At 36.4% G+C, this 19,902-nt stretch overlaps 1 protein-coding gene and 1 long non-coding RNA gene across 2 annotated transcripts in view; one reads left to right on the top strand and one right to left on the bottom strand.

Annotated features, from left to right (window-relative positions):
• LOC144232784 (uncharacterized) overlaps nt 1-228 on the bottom strand; it is an 8,439-nt gene extending 8,211 nt beyond the window's left edge. Inside the window, exon 1 of the long non-coding RNA XR_013335514.1 lies at nt 116-228. This is a non-coding gene — a long non-coding RNA (uncharacterized LOC144232784). The remainder of the gene's footprint in view (nt 1-115) is intronic.
• Nucleotides 229-2,952: 2,724 nt separating this feature from the next.
• Nucleotides 2,953-19,765, top strand: BTG3 (BTG anti-proliferation factor 3). The gene is made up of 4 exons (XM_077765642.1): nt 2,953-3,161; nt 6,978-7,115; nt 12,399-12,606; nt 19,086-19,765. Exons 1-4 carry the CDS (start codon nt 2,989-2,991, stop codon nt 19,323-19,325), a joined length of 759 nt encoding a protein of 252 aa, XP_077621768.1. The 5' UTR covers nt 2,953-2,988; the 3' UTR covers nt 19,326-19,765.
• Nucleotides 19,766-19,902: the final 137 nt, after the last annotated feature.

Raw genomic sequence — 19,902 nt, forward strand, 5'->3', positions numbered from 1 at the left:
GTCCGGGGGCCCTCCCCCCCCCCCCGTAACTCGGGGAAAACCGCGATTGCAGAAGTTGGACGCGCTCGCAGGCCGTTCTTCCCAGAGTGGGTGGAGATGTTTGATGCCTACTCACCTAGCACTCTTAAAACGCAAGCGTGAGTGCTGAGCAGCAGGTTTTGATGGCTTAAAAAGTCCGAGTCCCGACCCCGTGGGAAGTCCTGCCTCTCCTCATCGCCCGGAGCCCGCTTTGTCACGCCGCGGAGGCCGGTCAAGGGCCCCTCACCCCCACGGCCGGGATCCCCGCCGCCTCAACCTCGGGAACGTCTATCAGGAATATTTGGTTCTAGAAACGGTTGCGATCAGCCCTTCGTTACCACACAGGGAAGAGTACAAAGTTATAAACTCCTGGAAGGCTGAGTTTGGTTTTCCTTTGGATTTTGTGCACGCCGCCGTGAGCCGAGGAGCCTGTGGAACAAAGTAGAACTTGAGGAGCCGCCGCCGCCGCGGTGACTACGTCCCGGGATGACGTCACCGAGCGATATTTAAAATGGGAGCTTTTCGCTCGCAGTGTGGGTGGAGGAATTGCGGCTACTTAGGACGCCTTTGGTCTTATTGGACCTGCTTGCTTCTAGTTTCTCTCTTTCTGACTGTGTAACTCCCTCTTTTACCTTTTGGTTCTCCCAGAATTCTAATTGGTGGGAGTGGGTTTATTTTTCTGCTATTCCAGGCATCATTCCTTCAAACCGGAAAAAAAAAAAAAAAAGTAATTTCATATGACTCATCCTGTGTTACAACCAATAGCAACCACTAAGTGGTTCTTTCTTCCTTTTTTTTTTAATTTTTTGATAGGAAACATAACAACAAAAATGAGAACAAAACCCTGAGCTCAGATATGTAGAACATAATAGACAAATTTAATGAATGGGGAGGAGGATCTAGCTAAGGCTTCAGTGCTTTTCTTTAGTGTGGCTCCTTGTTTTCTTTGGTGAGATGGAAGCTAATGTAGTTCCATCAGCAAGCAACTTTCATCCCAAACTGTATATTAAATTGCAGTGGGTTATCTTTTCCATCATAACACAGTAGAATATAAATACAGCCTTATAAAGTAGAAATGGCTCAACATTTTTTTTCAGGAGGATGCCTCACAGCAGTTGCAGAAGGCAGGGATTGTGTGTACCTGCACACTCTTATGTGCAACCCAGTACCTGTTGTCTGGTAGCTGACGTTCTAGGGTTCCAGGGGGAAGGTTTTGGTGTCTTCCCATCCAGGATCAGAGTAGGTATGGCTGCCAGCACACTTCTCAGATAACTGTAGAATTTCTTTCACAGTGAGACATTTTGATCTTTGAATTTGCACAAGGAGTAAAGGAATCACATTATGAAGAGAGACTTTAAGAGGTTTGAGAAAACAAATGTGGGAAAACACAAAAACTTACAGCTAGGTTAGTTGGTTTTTATACTAAATATAGCAGACGCCATATGTCTTTAATAATTGGCTCTGGAAAGGGCGATATTGCTTAGTAAATGCAGCATGTGAATAACTCCAGGTTACTTAGAGCAGCCAAATGAATGAGCTCATCGTGTAAAGCCAGAATATACATCGAAACAATCCCAGTGCAAGGATTTTGCATTTATGGATTAATCAATGATAAATCATATCTGCCATTTAAAGAGTCTTTCTTGAGGTGGTTCCAGAATGTAGCTAAATCTCTGATTAGTTCTTTTAGTTTGATTTTTCTGTGGATGACCCTGAATTTCCACTCTCTTAAATATGTTTTGAAAGACCCACTATTTTGGGTCGTATTTTTTAGCTAAATATATTTCTGTTCCTGAAAGAATGCTTCTAGAAACCCATTGCTGAATTTTTTTCTTTATGTGTAACAGCTTTATTATTCAGATAGGATTCACAGAGCATACAACATACACATTTAAAGTTTACAGTTCAGGGCCACCTGAGTAGCTCAGTCAGTTAAGCGTCTGACTTCGGCTCTAATCATGATCTCACAGTTTGTGGGTTCAGGCCCCTCTCCGGGTTCTGTGCTGACAGCTCAGAGCCTGGAGCCTGCTTCAGATTCTGTGCCTCCCTCTCTCTCTGTCCCTCCCCCATTCGTGCTCTGCTTCTCTCTGTCTCAATAATAAATAAACATAAAATTTTTAAAAAATCTATAGTTCATTATCACTCTTGCCCCTAGGCCACCAAACTACTTTTCTGTCTATACAGATTTGCATATGCTGGAAAACTCCTATAAATGAAGTCATATAATATTTGGTCTCTTGTAACTGCCTTTTTTCCCCTAACACAGCATATTTGAGGTTCACCTATGTTGTAGCAATTATCAGTATATCATATTCCTCTTTTTGTTGCTGAATAATATTCCATTGCATGTGTTTACCACATTTATTTGTCCATCAATTGACAGATGTCCCATCAGTTTAACTTTTGGGTGCTTCTACTTTTTGGCTGTTAGGAATAATGCTAATGTTGACGTTTGTGTACACGTTTTTGTGTAGAAGTATGTTTTCATTTTTGCGTATACATAGCTTTTGAGTGTAGAACTGATTGGTCTTCTGGTAATTCTGTCTTCACGTTTTTAGGAAATGCCACTGTTTCTATAGTAGCTATACAATACTGGTATTCAAAGTGGACTTGTGTTTTAAAGTTCAACTTCTTTCACAGAATTTTAAACTTAAATTATTGTAGCTAAATATTGACAAATTTAATAAAAAGTATATAATATCTCTGATTTTATTTTAGCCAACAGGAGCAATTTGGTGTGCTCTCTTTACTGAACCTCACAAAGCTAAGTGATAAGACTCTTAGACAGTATTATAATAAGGTATTTGTGGTATAAATTAGTGATTTTTTGTTCGCTATTCCAGATCTGAGCCAATGAAACAGAAGATAAGAAAAGGGAACCTGTGGAGGAGGGATATCTGCAGAGCTTTATCTTCCAGTTTTTATGTTTCCGTTTTTTTGAGAAAAACTGTTTTATCTTTGCAGGGAAAGATGAAGAACGAAATTGCTGCTGTTGTCTTCTTTTTCACAAGGCTAGTTCGAAAACATGATAAGTTGAAAAAAGAGGCAGTTGAGAGGTTTGCTGAGAAATTGACTCTTATACTTCAAGAAAAATATAAAAATCACTGGTATCCAGAAAAACCATCAAAAGGACAGGCCTACAGGTAAAGGATTAGATTGGACAGTTGGATTCGACTGAGTGGAGAGCCTGATAGCACCTGAAATGAGTGCAAGGCCAGAGGACTGAAGGGTGTCCAGTCTATTTCTTTCACAGTTTATCCATAAAATGCAGAACTCTAGGATGACTTTGGTTTTTTTGTTTTTTGGGGGTTTTTTTTCCTTACACATTTTAAAACACAGGTATTTGTTGTTGGTGTCCCACTGTCTGGATTTGGGAGGCCAATACTGTCGGCTCGTGGGAGCTAGTCTTGTAATTATAGTTTGGCCTCTGCTTGAGTGCATTTCTTTATGTATCACAGGTACTTGAGGGTTTTCACAATTTTAGAAGATCCCTACTAAAACTTAACTCATAAATGGGCACAGTAAAAGTTGAAAGAAATGAGTTTCTTTGTTTCTACAAGTAAATCACATGTTACATGTTTTTGAGAAAAAAATAAAAGTTTTATGGCAAAAAAGAACTAGTAGTATTAGACACGTAATGCATTTTTGACACAGGAATAATTGCATTTATACTATGCATAATTCTTTATGGTAGAAACCGCTATGACTTGTTCACTGATGAAGGTAACTTATGACCCACAACTGGTAAAAATTAGCTCTGATTTAAAGTCAGGCCTCACTGACCCTAAATTCTTTCAGGCTTCTGCATACCACAGTTTGACCACTGCCTTGTCTGTTAGAGGGAAAGTAACTCTCACTTGCAGCTGTCTGTTGTACTCTGGTTTGTAAGTTACATTTTAAGGGTGCCTGAGTGACTCAGTTAAGCATCCGACTTTGGCTCAGGTCATGATCTCGCAGTTCATGAGTTCGAGCCCCACATGCCGACAGCTCAGAGTCTGGAGCCTGCTTCAGATTGTCTTCCTCTCCCTCTGTCCCTCCCTTGCTAGAACTCACTCTCTCTCAGAAATAAATAAACTGTAAAAAAAAAAAAAAAAATTCATTTTTAGCTTAAAAAGCGGGCTCCTACAAAACATGTCCTGGCATGCTCATTCCCTATTATATATGTGTCCACTGTATTGAGAACCTGGGTTCTGCTAAATAAACTCAGCTGTCAAACAGTACCCCATTTGTGGAGGTGGCCACAAAAAAATAAAAACAGTGTGACTACAGAAATTCCTTTATTTATGCATATTGCTACCCCCCATCAGCACTTCTGTGCTTTGATGTAAGAAGGACTTCCTTTCAGTATCCGAGCTCTAACAAATGCAAGACTATTCAGGGAATCTACAAGGGAAGTGAAAATGATTTGTTTAGTTCTCATTTGCTAAAAGCCACAAGTGCTCATGTATTCTATTAAAAAGAAAGAATCAAATTTATTGATACATTTTCCTCTTCATTTTTATCCAGGGAAGTTTCCTAGTAAATTGAAAAATGTGATGAATTAAAGTAGAAATGTGGATGTTCTATATAAAGCAGACTCCAGATATTTTTTATCTTCTCACTTGATTCTCTTAATTTTTTTCTGCACATCTTCATTTCTGATAAAGTGAACAGCTTTTGTGAGCTGTTGAGGCTTTTACACTGATGTAATTGACATTGGACAAAGACTTTTGGAAGTGCCAAGCCAACTTTTTACTATTACTGAAAAAGGAGACACTGTCAAGTAAATGCTTAAAGGTCAGACAGTGTACAGTTTCATTTCCATTAATTCTGAAAACTTGAGGAAAAAAATTATCTAAACAGGATTAAATTGGCATATGATCAGAAGTATCATTATTGAGTCATTTGAAGCTGTCTTTGAAATAGAAAATTATTAGACTTAATGGTTGGTTGTTATTGTTATAAAAATGAATATAATATAGGATTAACCAGTAAGACTCTTGAATCCATGGAGTAGGTTTTAAGTGTTCATTTTCTTCTAAAGTGTTTATAAATTAAAATAGTTTCTCCACAATATATACAAATAAGAGGCGTTCATAGGGCAATTTGACAATATTAAGGTCTGTAAAAATATTCATACTCTTTGAAAAGTAAGTCTTCTAGAAGTATAATCAGAAATGCAGATAAATATGTATGAATATGGATGTTTCTTATACTTTATAATTGCAAAAAAATGGAAATAACTATCAACATTAAGTAAATGATAGTCTGCTTTTATGCAGCTTTTAAAATCTTTTTTGAAGACTGGCTAATGGTTGAGTAGTCATAGTATAGAGTTTTAAAAAACAGCACAAAAATATGTAAAATATGCAAATTTTGTTGAAACAGAGTGTCTAAGCATCTTTATTTACATGTATATTTTTTAAGCTTAGAGCCTACATCACCCTTATTGTAGGTAACAAAAACATACTTCTAGGAGATCTGTCTCCATGACCTATAACTGCTTTTGATCCTAGGGCACATGGGGCTTTTGAATCAACTTACACAACATGGGAATTTGTAAACATAGGACCATCTTAAAGAAAGGAACAAATAGCATCTTACATGCTATAAAATAATTTTTTTACTCTGAATTGCTTACTTGTTAATGGTGATGTTAGGATTAGTATTTAATATTAAAATAGATTTTAGAGTCTTGTCCAGATGTGACAGCTGAATTCACCACTTTGTAGTTGTGATATTGGTCAAAGAACTCAGACTCTGCCTCCTTTCTTACAGTGGGGAAGTGGTATCTAACTTACAGGGTAATTTGAAAATTAAAAGAAGTATACATTCAAGTATCTTGGAAACTGTCCATTTTATAGTAAACTTTCAGAAAGAGTTATTATTTAGAAATCTGTATTTGCTGTTAATGAGAATTTTTTCACTGTTGTAAATGAAAATTGAAATCAATTAATAAAATAATTTTTAAAACTTTAAATAGCATGTTTTTCTATTGATGTCGTTTTATTTAATGGTATAATTATATTAGCAAACTTGTATGTTCTGTATGTTAGAGCTTTGTATCTGAGAAAGAGGGGAAATGCCTTAATCTAAATTAACGCAATAAATAAGTGCTGGGACTGGTACTAAAACCTGGTTTCTCTTGATTGATTTCTTAGTTATAGGCAGTAAATACTTTTATTGTAGCCACTATTTCTGTTACATAATCAAAATGCTTATCTTAATATGTATTTTTGCATTCATGCTGAGAGCCATCTTTTAGCATTCCATTAGGTAGATGTGGTATTTCTTAGGTTTAAAAAATGGAACAGAGGCTGTATTGGTTTAATTTTTTTTTTCAGTTATTTTGACAACTTTTTTTTTTTAAATGAAAATCCTTTGGTAACAAATGATAAACCAGTAACACTTTGGATTATATTTTAATCTTAACTGTGTGATAGGAATAGTTCTGTGTCTTGGACTGATTCTATATTTATAGAACAATGATAGGTAAGAAAAAGGACACCTTTCTTAACACTTATTATTTGGGATGTATAAGCAAGGAAATGATCAAATCACAAGATATTTCAAAATATTTGAAATATTGATTAAGGTCTTCTGTTAGTTGGAGGTTTTGTTATATAGTAACTTGGCCTATTAATACTACCTTTTGGGCTCTAAGTAATTTCATGCAACTTTATAATCCTCCTTGTTCATTTCATGTACCTGTGAGATTGAGTAGTTTCTGGCTAAAATGAAGTAGAGCCAGTTCTTCAGATTTCTCTGGGCTCGCACAGAAGCCCTCCTCTTTCCACCAGGCTGAGTAGTCTTGCTCATACTTCCTCTCTGCCTTTAGTTTGTATTTATTATCTGTTTAGGATACATATGCTCCTGGGTTCTCCACCAGGGTTTGTTTTAAATTCACATTGGCAAATACTAATAATGAGGTTTATGATTAATTCAGTTAAAGCTATTAACATTTTTCTACTTTGTTGTAGATGCATTCGTGTCAATAAGTTTCAGAGAGTTGATCCTGATGTCCTGAAAGCCTGTGAGAACAGCTGCATCCTGTACAGTGATCTAGGCTTGCCAAAGGAACTCACTCTGTGGGTAGATCCATGTGAGGTGTGCTGTCGGTAAGTTCTTGCACATGCCAGGTGAACAGATTACTACACTGGAACTGATTTTATGAAATTCTCTCTGGTACTACCGGCCTTTGTATCTTTATAGCCAGGTTTTTACTTTCTCAGTTGTTAGTTTTGTAAAGTAATCTGAAGGTGACGGACTGGTTACATTCCTGTTTTATGAGCTAAAGAAACTTAAAAATTGATTGGGCAGGGTTTTAGGGTTCCACTAAGTTTATTATAGACCAAAAAGCAGAATTTAGACAGCCAATTATTTTCTTTCATTGGTGGTGCACATGTCTTTCCCCTCTTCAAAGGAGGAGATAAGTTAATCCCAAATAGTACTGGGTAATAACTTTTGGTTGGGGCACCTGGATGTCTTCAGTTTGTTAAGCTTGGTTTGGGCTCAGGTCATGATTTCATGGTTTGTGAATTTGAGCCCTGCATCCAGCTCTGTGCTGGCAGCATGGTGGCTAGTTGGGATTCTCTCTCTCTCTCTCTCTCTCTCTCTCTCTCTCTCTCTCTCTCTCTGTCCTTCCCTCCCTCTCTTTGTTTCTACTCTTGCCTTCCTCCCTGTTTCTGGTTTTAAGTAACCAAGTAATATTTTCATGATTTTGTTTTTACAATGGTGATTATTTCTCCTCTTTTAATGAGCAGATTATACAAAGGTGAGTGTTAAGTGTGATACCTAACAATTCCATTCATTCTGAAAACATTTATTGTGGACCAGGCGTTCTTCATTGTGGGGTTTTAAAAAAATGAAAGTAGCATTCTGCTGTCAGGTTGTTCAGGGTATAATAAGGGAGAAGGAAGAACAAGCACATTACAGTAGGGTGATTTATACTATAATAGAAATATGTACAAAATGCAGTAGTTGGTGGCACAAAGGAGAAAGTTACTGCCTCTGCTGGGCAGTACTCTGCTTAGTACTATGCTGAGTGATACTTGAGCTGGGTGGAGGATACAGTTGACTAGGTAACATGATGGGAAGGGCATTTCCATGCAGGAAGAAAATAGGATGAGGAGATGCTTGCAACCCCTGTGAGTGATTTCCTACAGCTGTTCCTTTAGGATATTTCTCTTTGTTTTTAAGTGCACTTCACCTGTTGAATCTAGTAGAGATGCTTTTTGATGTAATCATAATGTATTCCAGAGGTGGACTATGGAATTTGATCTGATCTCCAACAATAAAAGTAGAGATGATGACATGTCATGCCAAAAATACATGGTAATTCTTCCACCGAATTATTCATGGAGTTATTTGGCAAAAGCTGGCATTGTAAACTTATTGCTTTGGGAAACTTAGGTACTAGATTCTCCAACACTACTTTCTCAGAAAAAGAAGAGCAAGACATCTCAAGTTTTGGTCCAAGAAGGTCAAACATTTTTAGGTTCTGGGACTGACTCATCTTAGGCCAAGGTCAGACTTTGTAGATTTTGGCCACTGAACCCTTGCAGAGGACCTTAGTATACAAGAAATTGTTATCACAAAGTTACTCTATTGAAATTGCTTACTTTTTTATTAGGCCTACACTTAGATCCTGACTCTTATTTTACACACAGTTCTTTTAGTTCTGTAGGTTTTCAGCCATAAAAATCACAAGCAGTGTTTGAAAGGGGCTTTTTCATGTAGTTATAAAGCTACTAAAAAATATATCATGTAGTCTTAATGTGGAGGCAGGAGCAAAAAAGCTAAAGAGTTGGCCCAGATGTATTAGCACCTACTCACATAAAGAGTATTATTTAATATAACGATCATGAATCATTAGGGAAATGTTTCTGTGTCCAAAGTTATGTTTAAGAAGTGGGATAATTGTAGGAGTGCCTGAGTGGCTCAGTTGGTTAAGCATCTGACTTCAGCTCAGGTCATGATTTCGCAGTTTGTGAGTTCAAGCCCCACGTCAGGCTCTGTGCTGACAGCTCAAAGCTTGGAGCCTGCTTTAGATTCTGTCTCCCTCTCCCTGCCTCTACCCAACTTGTGTGCACTCTCTCCCTCCCTCGATCTCTCTCTCTCTCTCTCTCTCTCTCTCTCTCATAAATAAACATTTTTAAAAAATGAAGTTGGATAATTGTATAAACATTTGGACATACTTATTTGAAATGACTTAAACTAAGTCTTGGCACTGAAAGATGAAAACTCTAGTTAAACAGATACTATATTTAGGTGGATACTTCCTTACTTATTAATGCCAGGTAATGCAAAATTATTGTGCCTTCATCTTATTAATATAAGAAAATCTTTGCATTCAGTAGCTTTTTAATAATTTTACATACAATTAAAATTTTGCCAACAATTGGCTGTGATGTGGTATTATTTTCACAGCTAATAGAAATCACCTTCAAGGGCGCCTTGGTGACTCGGTTCATTAAACATCCTTCTCTTTGTTTCAGCTCAGGCCATGGTCTCACAGTTTTGTGGGTTTGAGTCCCATGATGGGATCTGTGCTAGGAGTGCAGAGCCTGATTGGGATTCTCTCTGCCTGTCTCTCTCTCTCTCTGTCAAAATAAGTGAATAAACAACAACAACAAAAAAAGAAATCACGTTCAGAATGTGGGTTACTCATTCTGTGATAACAGAACTCCAAAAACAAAGACGTGCTGGTGATTGAGTAGAGGTGATTGCTCTAAGTTAATAGAGGAGATTGCAATATTGATTATAGTGCTTCGGGACCAGAACTATAAAGATAAATATTCTGAAAATTAAAACAAAGCTGATCTAGCAGTTATATAATGGAACAAATATCTGAGTCATTAATAACAACTCAGTGGTACACTAGAAAGTGAAGTTATGAAAAAAAATTGAAATGCACTCAAAGAGAACATTAACATTCTTCATAGTATGAGTTATTCCATCAGGATAAAACATTGGAAGTGTGCAAAAAATGTTAATGTAGTTAAAAGGTTATTATTTAATGAACTATGTGAAGAGATACAGAATAGATAATGGATCCTTTCTACAAAGAGAATGCCTGAGAATAGGTGACAGCTTTATTATCCTCTCAACATTCTGTACCTTTTTTTTTTTTTTTAGAATTTCTAGTATCCTTTTCCTGATCTAGAGTATTAGATACTATTAATTTGTTTCAAATTAACTAAAATGGACTTAATGTTTAGCAGTGTGTGGTTGAAAAATGGAAAGGTTCAAAGTTGTCCATTATTAATTATAAGACATTAACTGCAAACTCTAATGTCACAGTAATAAACAGCTTCCCTTACCATGACAAGAACCCTCATACCAAAATACTACAGAGGGAAAGGTGCAGAACCTAATAGAACTAGCTGATCCTTCAATCATTAGATGTCTGCCCTTGATTTAGATTTCAGTTTCTACAAAAGCAGGGATTTTTCTCAAATTGCCTGCCTTTCTGTTTTACTTGAATTTTGATTTCATTAATAGGCAAAAACTGAAAGTAGGCCTAAGCCTCTTGTTAATATCGCTGACGTTATTAACATGAATTGAATCTTGTATTGAAATTTGTTGAATCTTTAATATATGGATGGGATGGAGAGGTAAATTTACATTGATAAAATTATATTATAGTTTTAAACTTGAAATTACAGTACAGGAATTCTGTGTTGTGAACAACTTACCCAACTGCTCAGGCATCTTATACCAGAGAATTCGCTAGCTGAAGACCAACCAGTACCCAGCCAGCTCTCAGCTTTCTTGCCTAACAGATAGGAAACCGAGGCCTGGACACATAAATGACTTGCCCCTTGTTACAGAGCTAGTTAGTGGAAGAGCCAGACCAGAAACATGTTCAGTGTTCTTTCCACCATCTGTAGCAACTCCTTGTATGAAGTAAACTGAAAAAGAATAGAAAAGGGAGTCGTGTCCCATATTAGGTAGCACTTATGGCCCCATTTAGCCTGTGTGAGAATGGAAGACAGCACAGCTATATAAAGAAATAAAACTCACCTGTGAGACTACATGGTCTCTGTAAAACTTTCGAAGGCTTTATTGCACTTTGGCCTTTTACTTATTGTACGTATCCTGATTCAGAAATAATTTGAGATAAGAGTTATCTCAAAATGAAATTATTTAACATAGTTATAGTAAACCCTATTTTTCTGTCAAGGTTGTTTTTGTTTTTTTAAGCATAAAATCACTTTGTCTTTCTAATTTTAATTACTTGTTGTGTAAGAGCTGCTTAGCAATCCCATTTTCTTTGTCCTTGACACTTATTAGAAATAGTTTCAGAGTGTTTATGTTGTATAATCTATTTAAATAGATTTGTGGGTTTCTCCTATGCTCCACATGAAAACTATTAGTTTTATGATTCGTTGTTATTTTCCCTCATTGCAGAATATATTTTCCTTTTTTTAAAATTTTTTTAACGTTTATTTATTTTTGAGAGATAACAGAGCAGGACAGAGCACAATCAGGGGAGGAAGAAGGAGAGGGAGACAAAGCAAGAGAATCCAAAGCAAACTCCAGGTCCAAGCTGTCAGCCTAGAGCCCAACGTAGGGCTCAAACCCACAAACTGAGATTATGAGCTGAGCCAAAGTTGGACACTTTGGCTCCAACTGAACCACCCACACACCCCTATTTTCCTCTTTTTTTTTCTTTTTTTTTTTTTAGTAACCAACAGCCAAAGTTACATATTCCAATTATTTTTCTTAGCTCAAGGCTTTAAAAATGTTTTGGCAGAATTAAAAGGCTCATTTTGCTTTTTAAAAAAAAATAAAGATGAGAAGTTAGCCGTTTTCCTTGTAAGCAATATAATTCAGGAAAATACCTTTATTTTCGTCAACAGTATTTTGTGTGTATTTATTTTTCAGTTGCCTCAGTTCTAAATTTTGTCATTGTGGATATAGGCAACTCAGACCCCCTTTTAATTTAATCATGTTAAAGTAAATCTCAAAGGGATGTCTAGTTGATTTGTGACTTGAATCACTAGTATCTATATTACAGTAGTCAGCTAAAAATTCATGAGAAAATTTTACTGTATAGCCAGGTTAATGGTACATACAAAAATGTAATCAGAACTGTGAATTTCTCATAGATTTTTTAAACAACTATTTTTGTTAGGAGGTGGTAGGAAAGAAAATTGGGAAAGAGAATGGAATCACTTATTTGCACTTAAATAGGCCAGAAGTAGAAAATCGTGGCCAGCCTTTTGGCACGTAGGTGGTTTAAATAGGGTTAAGTTCTGGGACGGTTCCTTCTTTGCTTTGGACCAATGGCATGTCCAGGCCTGTTTAATTAGTTTTTATGGACAATTTCTTGCTTTTGTTAATGGCACTTCAAGGTGTGTAAGGGGTTTTTTTTGTTGTTGTTTTTTAATTTTTAGGTATGGAGAGAAAAACAACGCATTCATTGTTGCCAGCTTTGAAAATGAGGATGAGAACAAGGATGAAATCTCCAAGAAAGTTACTAGGGCCCTTGATAAAGTTACCTCTGATTATCATTCAGGATCCTCCTCTTCAGATGAAGAAACAAGTAAGGAAGTAGAAGTGAAGCCCAGTTCAGTGACTGCAACCCCAAGCCCTGTGTACCAGGTAACCATGGATCAATTCTCTATTAAAGGTCATGAGCAGGGCTTGCCAGGTCATTCCAGGTAGTCCGGCACATGTTGCCCGGGATTTCTGATTGGAGATTTTGAATCACAGTTCTTGATTTTGTACACTAAAAAGAAGCTGCTTCTCTGAGATGTAAATAGTTATCCTGAGTCACTTTATCGAGGGTCTGCTTTACTACTACTCAATAAGTAGGAGAAAAACATTTTATTTATTTTTAGAATGAGGATATATTTTTTAATTTTAATAATATATTTATGAAAATTTATACATTTTTAATTTGATATTTTAAATTTTAATGTAAATATATATTTAATTTTTTATTTGAGAGAGCAAGTGAACAGGGGAGAGGGGCAGAAGGAGAGACCGAGAATCTTAAGCAAGCTCCACGTCCAGTGCAGAGCCCCAACGCGGGGCTAAATCTCAAAACTGTGAGATCATGACCTGAGCTGAAATCGAGAGTTGACTGCTCAACCAACTGAACCACCCTGGCACTCCTAACATAAATATATTTTAAAAGATGTGTCAAAGAGAGACCCCTCGGTGGTTCAGTTGGTTAAGTCTCCGACTCTCTATTTCAGCTCAGTTGATGAATTCATGCTTTGTGAGTTTGAGCCCTACGTTGGGCTCTGCACTAACAGCTCAGTCTTTGCCTGCTCTCGCTTGCTCTTTCACTCTCTCAAAAATAAACATTTTTTTTAAATGTGGCAAAGAATAGAAAAAATCATGATATTTTAGAAATCCTTATCGTATTAAAAAATAGGCATTCATTTTTTTTGTAGCCTTCAACACTTCCAATTAATACCTTTGGTTTTAATCTTCTCTCCATGATTAAAGAGAAACTTTACTGAATTATACAGGAGTTAATTTCTCACTTAAGTCTAAACAAGATTCCTTTACATACAATAGTTGAAGAGTTAAATATATAAATTTGTTTATTATTTATACCCCATACACCAAGGAACATTTAATATGCTTTTTTTTTTTAACATTTATGTTATTGACAGAGCACAAACAGGGGAGGGCCAGAGGGAGGAGACACAGAATCCGAAGCAAGCTTTATGCTCTGAGCTAGCTGTCAGCACAAAGGCCAAGGCAGGGCCTAACCCCACAAACCATGAAATCATGACCTAAACCGAAGTCTTTTGCTCAACTGACTGAGCCACCCAGGTGCCCCTAATATACTTTTAAAATTTCTCGGGGTGCCTGGGTGGCTCAGTAAGTATGACTCTTGATTTTGGCTCAGGTCATGATCTCACAGTTGTGAGATAAAGCCCCACATCAGTCTCTGCACTGGGCATAGAGTCCGCTTAGGATTCTCTCTCCCTCTCTCTGCCCCTCCACTACTCATGGGTGCTCCCTCTCTGAATGAATGAGTGAATGAATGAAGAAATATATATATTACATATATATAAATACACATAACCAGTTCAATTGGGAAAGTCTGCAAGAACTGGTACTAAAACAATTGGATAGGGGCGCTGGGTGGCTTAGTCGGTTGAGCGTCCGACTTTCGCTNTAAAATAAAACAATTGGATAGTCTATATATGGAAAAAAATGAACCTAACTGCTATCTGATATATACAAATATTTTTATATACAAATATATTCCTATATGTGTGTTTGTGTATGTGTGTGTATGCGTACACTCATAACAGTGATAGGCTTTAACAGAAAAGAGATGTCAAAAATTTTAGGAAATCTTTTCAGTTGCGCCTTATTTGTACTTTTTTCTTATTTTGAGGTTGTTTTTTTCTTTAAGTTTTTAAATTATCTTGAGAGAGAGAAAGAGAATGAGCTGGGGGAGGGGCAGAGAGTGAAGGGACAGAGGATCCCAAAGCAGGCTCTGTGCTGACAGCAGAGAGCCCGATGCAGGACTCAAATTCATGAACCATGAGACCATAGCCTGAGCCAGAGTTGGACATTTAACCAACTCAGCCACCCAGGGACCCCTGAGTTTATTTTAAAATATACCTATTTTTCTTAATTTGGCCTTAATCAGACATAATGAAACCTATCAGGTTTGTGAGAGCATCGGATTTGGGCTACAATAAGAACTTAAACCTTAATAAGAAATCAGTGTTTTAAGTATGAGAAATGAAATCTTTACATTCACCATACATTTATATAATGAACATACTTTCAGTATACCTTAGTTTTTTTATTTCTCTGTTTTTTTGTTTTCAGTTGTTGAATTATCCTTCCTAGGCTTGCGAGGAAGGTTAGTTCTGATGATTATCATATTTTTAGGCATATATCTATATATTCATATTGTAATATAACATGTACTTCCTTTTAAAAAACAACTTCAAGCAGTGTAAAAGAGTATACTAGTGACCAAGTCCCCCTCACCGTCTGCCAATCACCAGTCCTGTGCCTTCCCATGGAAGTAATTCATCAGTTATTTTTGCATTCTCCTGGGAGATTCCCTACATAGATAAATAAACATATTTGTATTTCAGAGATCATTTTTTTAAGACTTTTGCCATAAATATTTGGGGTTTTTTTTTCCCCTCTGTGTGATATATTCTCCCTATTGCTGTTGTTAAATTGCCTGGAATTCATTCATAATATGGCAGTTTTTTTACAAGCAAATTGACCTTTAATTTTTAGATATTCCTTTTAAATAAAATTGTATTTATTTCTCCCCATGTTAAGAAATTTTTAGGATAAAATTATAACAAAAGCATGGAAATTGAAGTGTTTTTCATGTGCTTTTAAAATGAAACGTTTTTCCTTGACAAAATTTTTCATGACAGAGAAGCCAGGCTGTTACAATCCATTGTGTAGAAAGCTGGTGCAAGTGGCTCACTTTAATCTTTTCTTCCTATCCACTTTTTCATCTTGAAGCTGGCATTACTAAAAGGTTTTAAAGGGGGATTATCAAAGTAAGGATAAAAAGTTCCTAGGTTGGGGACTTTTTTCTCTGAGGAGTCCGTTTTTTGTGGGGGTTTTTTTTTATAGTTTTTATTTATTTTTGAAACAGAGCATGAGCAAGTGGGGTGAGGTGGGGCAGAGAGAGAGAGGGAGACACAGAATCTGAAACAGGTTCCAGGCTCTGAGCTGCCTGCACTGAACCTGATGCAGTGCTTGAACCCATGAACTGCGAGATCATGACCTGAGCTGAAGTCGGACACTTAACCGACTGAGCCACCCAGGTGCCCCATCGTTTTTTGGAAGATACCCCAGGAGATTACTAATTAAGTAAAGATTTTATGGGGTGCCTGGGTGGTTTAGTCAGTTGAGCTTCTGGCTTCACCTCATGTCATGATCTCACGGTCTGGTCCGTGAGTTCGAGCCTTGTGTCAGTCTCTGTGCTGACAGCTCAGCCTTTAGCCTGCTTTGGATTCTGTATCTCTTTTTCTCTCTGCCCTCCCCTGCTCATGTTCTGTCTCAAAAATAAACATTAAAAATTTTTTTTTATAAAGAAGTGAATATTGTATCATTTCTTCTCAAAGTGATATAAAGATTGAAGTCAATATCAATCACAATCCCAGCAAACTTTTTCTAGAAAATGACACATTGATTCTAAAATTTATAAAAAGGAGAATAAAGTTAGAGGCCTTACACTAATATAAAGCCAGTATGTCTATCAAGACAGTGTGGGGGTGGCCTGAATGGCTTAGTCAGTTAAGCATCCAACTCTTGATTTCAGCTCAGGTCATAATCTCACGGTCCGTGGGATTGAGGCCTGCATAAGGCTCTGTGCTGACACTGTGGACGGAGCCTGCTTTTATGGTTCTCTCCCTTCCCTCTCTCTCAAGGTAAATAAATATGCTTCAAAACAAAACAAAACAAAACAAAACAGTGTGGTAGATATAAAGATACACAAATATATTAATGGAACAAAATAGAGACTCCAGATATAGACCTACATGTGTTCAGTCTTTTTTTTTTTTTTTTTTTTCCTAAAGTGTCATAGCAGTTCAATGAGGGAAAGTCTTTAAGAACTGGTACTAAAACAATTGGATAATCTATGTATGGGAAAAAGTGAAGCTAACTACTATCTGACATCATACACACACAAAAATTAATTTGAGGTGGATCATAGACCCAAACGTAAAAGCTAACTCTGACACGTTTAGAAGAAAATACAAAAGATATCTTTATTATTTGGGATAAGCAAAGATATCTTCCAAGGGATATAAAAACACAAGAAAAGAACTTGATAAATTTGACTGCATCAAAATTAAAAATCTTTTGCTCATCAAGACAAGCTATTAAAATTAATGGGCAAAGCGTAGACTGGGACAAAATATTCTCAATGTATACATCACCTTATTTGTCATCTGGGAAATGCAAATTAAAACCACAATGAAACACTGCTTCTTCCTGAATGGCTGAAATTAAAGTCTCTGCCACCAATTGTTGGCAAAGATGTGAAGTAGCTAGGTTCATCAACTATTGGTGAGAGTGTAAAATGGTACAACCACTTTGTAAACTCTTTAACTTGTTAAATATGCATCTACCTTATTCCCTAGCAATTATACCCTTAAGTATTTAATAAGAGAAATGAAAATATTTACAAAGCCATGTATTAAAACATTTATAGCAGCTTTTTTCATAATAGTAAAATGGAAAACAATCCTAATGTCCATTAACAAGTGAATGGAAGAAAAATTGTGAGGTATTAACACAATAGAATAATAGTCAACAATAAAACAGGAAGTACTAATACTAGACACAATATGGAAGGACCCCAAAAACATTTGGTTGAGCAAAAGAATTTTGCCATACACAAAAAAATACATGCCGGATGATTTTATTAAAGTTCACAAACAGAGAAAACTCTGGTGATGGAAATCAGTATAGTGCTTGCCTGTAGTATATTAGTATTAACTAGAAAGGGTAATGTAAGCTCCAGAACTTTGTCTTCTGACAGTTTTAAAACCTTACCAAGCACCCCAGCGTAAAAAATGAAAACATTCCATTTTGCTACCTGTTTGTTTTATAGGCCAGTTATTAGTTTGAACTCTGAATTCTGCCTTATTTCCACATTATTATATATAATCAAGAATTAACTATACTGGGGTGCCTGGGTGGCTCAATCGGTTAAGCATCTGACTTTGGCTCAGGTGATCTTGTGGTTCACAAATTCAAGCCTCGTGTCGGGCTCTGTGCTGACAGGTCAGCCTGGAGCCTGCTTTGGATTCTGTCTCCCTCTCTCTCTGCCCCTCCCCTGCTAGTACGCTTTCTCTCTCTCAAAAATATATAAAAACATTAAAAGTTTTTTAGAAAAGAATTAAATGTACTAAGGTTATTCATTGCAGCATTGTTTTCTTTGGTGTGCATTGTTTTTTAATTGTAAAACATTGAAAATAGCCTGAAAGTTCTATCAGTAGGACACTAGTTAATTTAGTTATGGCATAGTCGTTGCATTACATCTAGCTGTAAAATAATGAAAAAGGGACTTCATGTATTGATATAAATGCCTTTTAAAATGTGTGTAGGTATAGATGTATATCTAAATATATGCATGCATTATTTCTAAGGGTATACACAAAAAAAATAATGTAAGTTGCCTCTAGAGGGTAATTGGGTAGCTGGTAATCAGAGGGACTTTCCATGTAATGCTTTTTATATCTTTTGTATTTTCTGTCATAGGACTGTAATTTTATACAGAGTATAAATTTTAAAATACCTGTACTAAGAACAGATTAGAAATCAGAGAATTCAGGAGCACCTGGGTGGCTTAGTTGGTTAAGCATCCTACTCTTGATTTTGGCTTGGTCATGATCTCCTGGTTTGTGGATTCAAGCCCTGCATCTGATTAGTGGCGAGACTTCTGGGGATTCTCTCTTCCCTGAGCTCTCGCTCGCTCTCAAAAAGAATAAACATTTTAAAAAGAGAATTCAGAAACTCCTAGTCATGAGGTACAGCATTCTGAGCAGGGGGGTACAAAATTGCTGATGATTTTTTTAGTAATGTGAACTTGATATCCCATTTTACTTAGGGGATAATCTAAGACTGTTTGTTGTTCCAAAACACAAACTGGCAACGTCAGAATCACCTGCACTGTGGTCAGAGTACTTGACCTCTATTCCTAAAAGTTTGTTATTGTTCAGTAGAACAGGGGTAGGGCATAATGTATGTTGTGTTTTAAAAGCTTTTTAGGTACTCCTTATTATTAACCCACTAGCTATGGAAACCTCTGGTCTAAAACATGATGTGTCCTTTCAAGCTTCCATTCATTCTGTTTTGATCTTTCCTGATTGTTTTAGAGTGGTGTTTGAGTTTTACTCATTTTCATTCATTAAGAAAACTAATCAATCACTTACAATATATGAAGTTTTTAACATATTTAGATCTGATCATAGGAATGTCATTTAGACCTACTCTTAAGGGTATGGGTGAGTAATTTTGTTTTCCTTTAATGAGTAATCTGGAAATTCACCTAAGTTTTTTATATAATGTGACTGATTTTTCCTCTGAATTAACTGACTATTTTCTCTTTCATGCAGATTTCAGAATTGATCTTCCCACCTCTTCCAGTGTGGCACCCTTTGCCCAGAAAAAAGCCAGGAATGTACCGAGGGAATGGCCATCAGAATCACTACCCTCCTCCTATTCCATTCGGTTATCCAAATCAGGGAAGAAAGAATAAACCATATCGCCCAATTCCAGTAACATGGGTACCTCCTCCTGGAATACATTGTGACCGGAATCACTGGATTAATCCTCATATGTTAGCACCTCACTAGCTGCTTTTGATTCTGTTGGTGTCAATGTTGAGAGAAGGTAGAATAAGCCTGACCACATATTAAAAGTTAAAAGTTCATATTCATAGTAGTAAAGTTAGATGGGCCAAACCGTCAAACTTATTTTTATAGAAAAAGTTATTGATAATAATCTTTCTTAAAAAATATATATGCACTTTAGATATATTGATACAGTTTGAGAAACTTTATTAAAGTTAGTCAAGTGCCTGAGTTTTTAATATTGGACTTGAGTATTTATATATTGTGCATCAACTCTGTTGGATACAAGAACACTGTAGCAGCAGACAAACTGTTCTAGCACCTTTGAGCATTTATGGAGAGTATGTAAGTTATTTATACACAAGGAAATCTATTTTATGTCATTGTTTAGAAGAATTGCGTGAAATCATGTAGTTGCAAATAAAAAGTAGTTTGAGGCATGATGATGTGTGCTGCTCTTTTGTGCATAAAAAAGGCAGAAATAGCAAAGGAGTTATTTCACTTTAATGTGTTTAAATATTTACCAAAAAACGTAAAATTTTAAAGTTTTCCTTAAAAAAATTAACTTTTTACTGTAATT

Source organism: Crocuta crocuta, unplaced genomic scaffold (assembly GCF_008692635.1).
Source record: "Crocuta crocuta isolate KB4526 unplaced genomic scaffold, BGI_CrCroc_1.0 scaffold174, whole genome shotgun sequence".
NCBI classification, from domain to species: Eukaryota; Metazoa; Chordata; class Mammalia; order Carnivora; family Hyaenidae; genus Crocuta; species Crocuta crocuta.

What these genes read in the sequence shown, in the direction of transcription:
- BTG3 (XM_077765642.1), top strand. Translation starts at nt 2,989, where the DNA reads ATGAAGAACGAAATTGCTGCTGTTGTCTTCTTTTTCACAAGGCTAGTT. An exon ending in CCATGTGAGGTGTGCTGTCG is followed by an intron (nt 7,116 to 12,398) that starts GTAAGTTCTTGC and finishes TTTAATTTTTAG; the next exon opens with GTATGGAGAGAAAAACAACG. An exon ending in CCCCAAGCCCTGTGTACCAG is followed by an intron (nt 12,607 to 19,085) that starts GTAACCATGGAT and finishes TCTTTCATGCAG; the next exon opens with ATTTCAGAATTGATCTTCCC.